Genomic DNA, 3,307 nt, shown 5'->3' on the forward strand with positions numbered 1-3,307 from the left:
TATAAAAAAAAAAAAAAAAAAAAGAGGCTTGGGGGGAAGGGCCTCCCCCCCCAAAAAAAAAAAAAAAAAAAAAAAATCAACGGCCATTGAACCACTAGAATATTTTAGCTTTTCATATTCTTAAAAAAAAAAAAAGATGTGTAGGTAAAAAAAAGATGTGTAGGTAGGTACTTCACCACTTTTTTTTGAAGTGATCAGATAAATTTCGTACCTCTTTAAGAAAGTTCTTCTCGGCTTCTTCGTCCACCCTGTATAATTCTTTGAGAACCATCACCTCGCCCGTCTCACGATGCGTCACCCTGTATACTTGACCGAAGAAACCCTGGCCTGAAATAGGAAATAATAAAATGGATTAAGTTTTTTCCACTGCCGTTTTTATTTCGTAGCAATGAAACAACTGCTACATTAGACGCATGTGGTCTGTGTAGTAGCATGCCCATCCCGCAGTATGCCTCTCATCAGATGTGCGATCAACTAATTGTTGATTGAAAAATAATAATAATAATAAATATTTCTTGCATGATGGACTAATGAACCATATGCATTTGTGTATATTTTCTTCTTTTCTTTTTTAAGTTTGATAGAGGGAACTGTAACTGTTAAAGTCTCATCATCCCGAAAGCAAAGAGACAAGGAACACAGAATAGGAGAAAGCCAGCCGTTCCGAGAACGAACCTTATCCGGTCAGGATAAAATCTACCCCAGGCGGAAATCGAACCCGCGACCTAGCGCTTACAAGGCAGACGCGCTAGATTCCAAGCTAACTAGGCTGTCAGAAATATTTCTTAATTTTTAAGCTTTTTTTTTAAAAAAAAAAACCCTCCTCAGTATAAGAACATTAGCTCTATTTGAGTACAAAGATCAAACAAGAAGGTCTTTGTAAATAATATGTACTGTATTATATGTTGTTAAACCCATAAAATACACGAGACCTTGTTTAGACTGTTGGGGTAACAGGACTTTTTAGTCTCATTCGAACAGGATAAACAAAGTATATTCGATAGGCCGCGGGTTCGATTCCCGTCCAGGCCGGATTTTCTATTCCATTCTACTTACCCAGCAGAGGTCCCCTCACTAGATCTGAAGCTCTGAATATCCTAGACTTACTAGCTTCTACTCTGAAAGATCTGGATCTTGTGCGAGACAAATCACAAGCAGGTCGAAGGGATTTAGGAGGAGAGCTGAGGAAGAAAAACACCTGATTAGTCCTGAGGATGCCATCATGAGATGCTGAAACATATTGACTCTTTTCCAGTAACACAAACGAAGCGGGAAGAGTCATTGACTATGACGTCATCGTGTACGGGAGCGTATGCTGTGACGTCAAAGTTCAAGATTTATCGGTATTTTTTTAATCGATTTTTCTCCGGACCTATAGAAGTCGTAGAAGAAAAAGTTCCCGAGTTCCTCATTTTTTCTGCTCTCTGACTTCAAAACCTCACCTAAGTCAGCGCAACTGCTCTATTCTTGTAAGTTGTAACTTGTAAGCAATGTTACTGTTGGTGTTGTTGTGTATTTTTTTTTTTTTTTTCATCCCACTAATAAAGAGCTTCAAAGGGGCCCCAAAAAATACTCACGTTTCCAATAGTCTGGACAGGGAACTCGATCGTTCCTTCCCTCCCCGACTAAACTTGATGAGTGTCCTTGAACTTCTCCCTCCCTCTCTCCCCTCTCTTCCACTCATATACCCCTCGTCTACCTTGCGATACCTCTTGTCCTGGGAGGGCGGGGCAAATATTTCAAACATGTTCATAGTCCCTAGGGCTATTAAACCTTTGATATTTTGGTTGTATCATGCTTGCCTTTCTGTTAGGGTTTCAATCAACTAGCCTCAAAAGAAATACAGAAATACCTACCTTCAACTTCAAAAACAATGCACAGGTAACCTTTATATTGGTTGCTGAGATATCAAAAACTTTGTGAAATATTGAATTCAAGAATAGGTACAGCCCTGGTAACTACCTATTCTACTGAGAATTCATGTACCTACGTAACTACGTAATTTAATATGTAACACCACAGTTTATTATTCTCTTTCCTCTGATATATAACCCATGATAAGGAGTTTCTAGGTACTTTTGTGATTGGTATGACAATAAAACCTACTGAATTCTTTCTTAGATCTACCTATTTCTTATTAGCCACAAAAACACTTGTTACCTTTGTAGCTTACTACCTACTCACTTTGCTTCTGGGTTCCTGAATCAATATAGTGCCACTAAAAACAAAGGACTCACAAGTTTAATAAATAAGGAGACAGTTCTAAATTACTAATCAGAGACATGTTATCAAAAATCATTAATTAATTAACTAATCTGGCAATTATTTAATTCAAAAATAAATTAATTAAATTTCAGAATCCACCAGTGTTTTGTTGACATTTTTGTGAAGGCCACCCACTGATAGGAAGCGAGCAAGAGCAAGCATGCAACTTTCCAATGGTTTAAAAAAAGGTTCACAAAAAAACATATTTGTTTGGCTGCGCCTGCGCTACGCCAAACCGTTTTGCTTTGGGAACCACTTTAATCTGTTTGAACGTCATTGGCTAGCTTCACACAGTACGTTATCAATTCAAAAACCCGCGAGAGTTTTAAAAATTCAAATAAAATTAAAAAGATTGCACGGAAAAAGAAAAAGCACAATTTTTTTTAATAACTTGTGAAACGGCTATACCTACCTAGATAGTTTTTTTTGCTGGAGTCTTCTTTACAAAGAGAAGCATTATTATGAATTCCGCCAATGCCATTACATCTCAGACATCACTGTATGTGAAACCTTCCATTTTTGATCTGGTTGCTCAAGACTCCATGTCAGAACTGATACAACCAGCCTTCAAGAAAGTAATTTATGTAAGTATGAACCTATCTTTCTACTAGGGTAATGAAACTGCATAATAAACAATTGAGGGGCTTGATGGAAAATTGGCGTAAGGTGACATATGCCCTTTTTTCATCCTTGGCCTTAATTTCAGTCTTAGCTGACAGAAAGAAATTTATCTTGGTAAAAACCACCTAGGAGAAAGAAGACATATTATGAACATGCTAGAGGAAAGAAGACATCGCTGGATAGGACATCTCTACAGGCATAATGATTTCATGGTTGCAATCATTGAAGGAAGGATATTACAAATTTTCATTAGTAAATGGTTTCTTCACCGTTTTTACTATTGTAACTTTTTATCTTTTGTTTCAGTTATGTGTTCTGTTTCAAGTGTATAGCAGAGAAGTTAAAGTCCTCACATCAATGTCCTCTGACTGGCATACCTTCTAGTATTGACGATCTCATACAGGTATATTCTGCCCCAGCA

The 3,307-nt window shown here is 37.3% G+C and overlaps 1 protein-coding gene across 1 annotated transcript in view; it reads right to left on the bottom strand.

Annotated features, from left to right (window-relative positions):
* LOC103519945 (LIM domain kinase 1-like) overlaps positions 1–1,747 on the bottom strand; it is an 11,085-nt gene extending 9,338 nt beyond the window's left edge. The window contains exons 1-3 of the mRNA XM_008485034.3: positions 1,578–1,747; positions 1,057–1,181; positions 212–327 (exon numbers count right to left, since the gene is read on the bottom strand). Coding sequence (XP_008483256.1) covers positions 212–327; positions 1,057–1,181; positions 1,578–1,747 — 411 coding nt within the window. The remainder of the gene's footprint in view (positions 1–211; positions 328–1,056; positions 1,182–1,577) is intronic.
* Between the last annotated feature and the right edge of the window lie 1,560 nt (positions 1,748–3,307).

The sequence above is a fragment of the Diaphorina citri genome, unplaced genomic scaffold (genome assembly GCF_000475195.1).
Source record: "Diaphorina citri unplaced genomic scaffold, Diaci psyllid genome assembly version 1.1 scaffold3060, whole genome shotgun sequence".
Classification (NCBI taxonomy): domain Eukaryota; kingdom Metazoa; phylum Arthropoda; class Insecta; order Hemiptera; family Psyllidae; genus Diaphorina; species Diaphorina citri.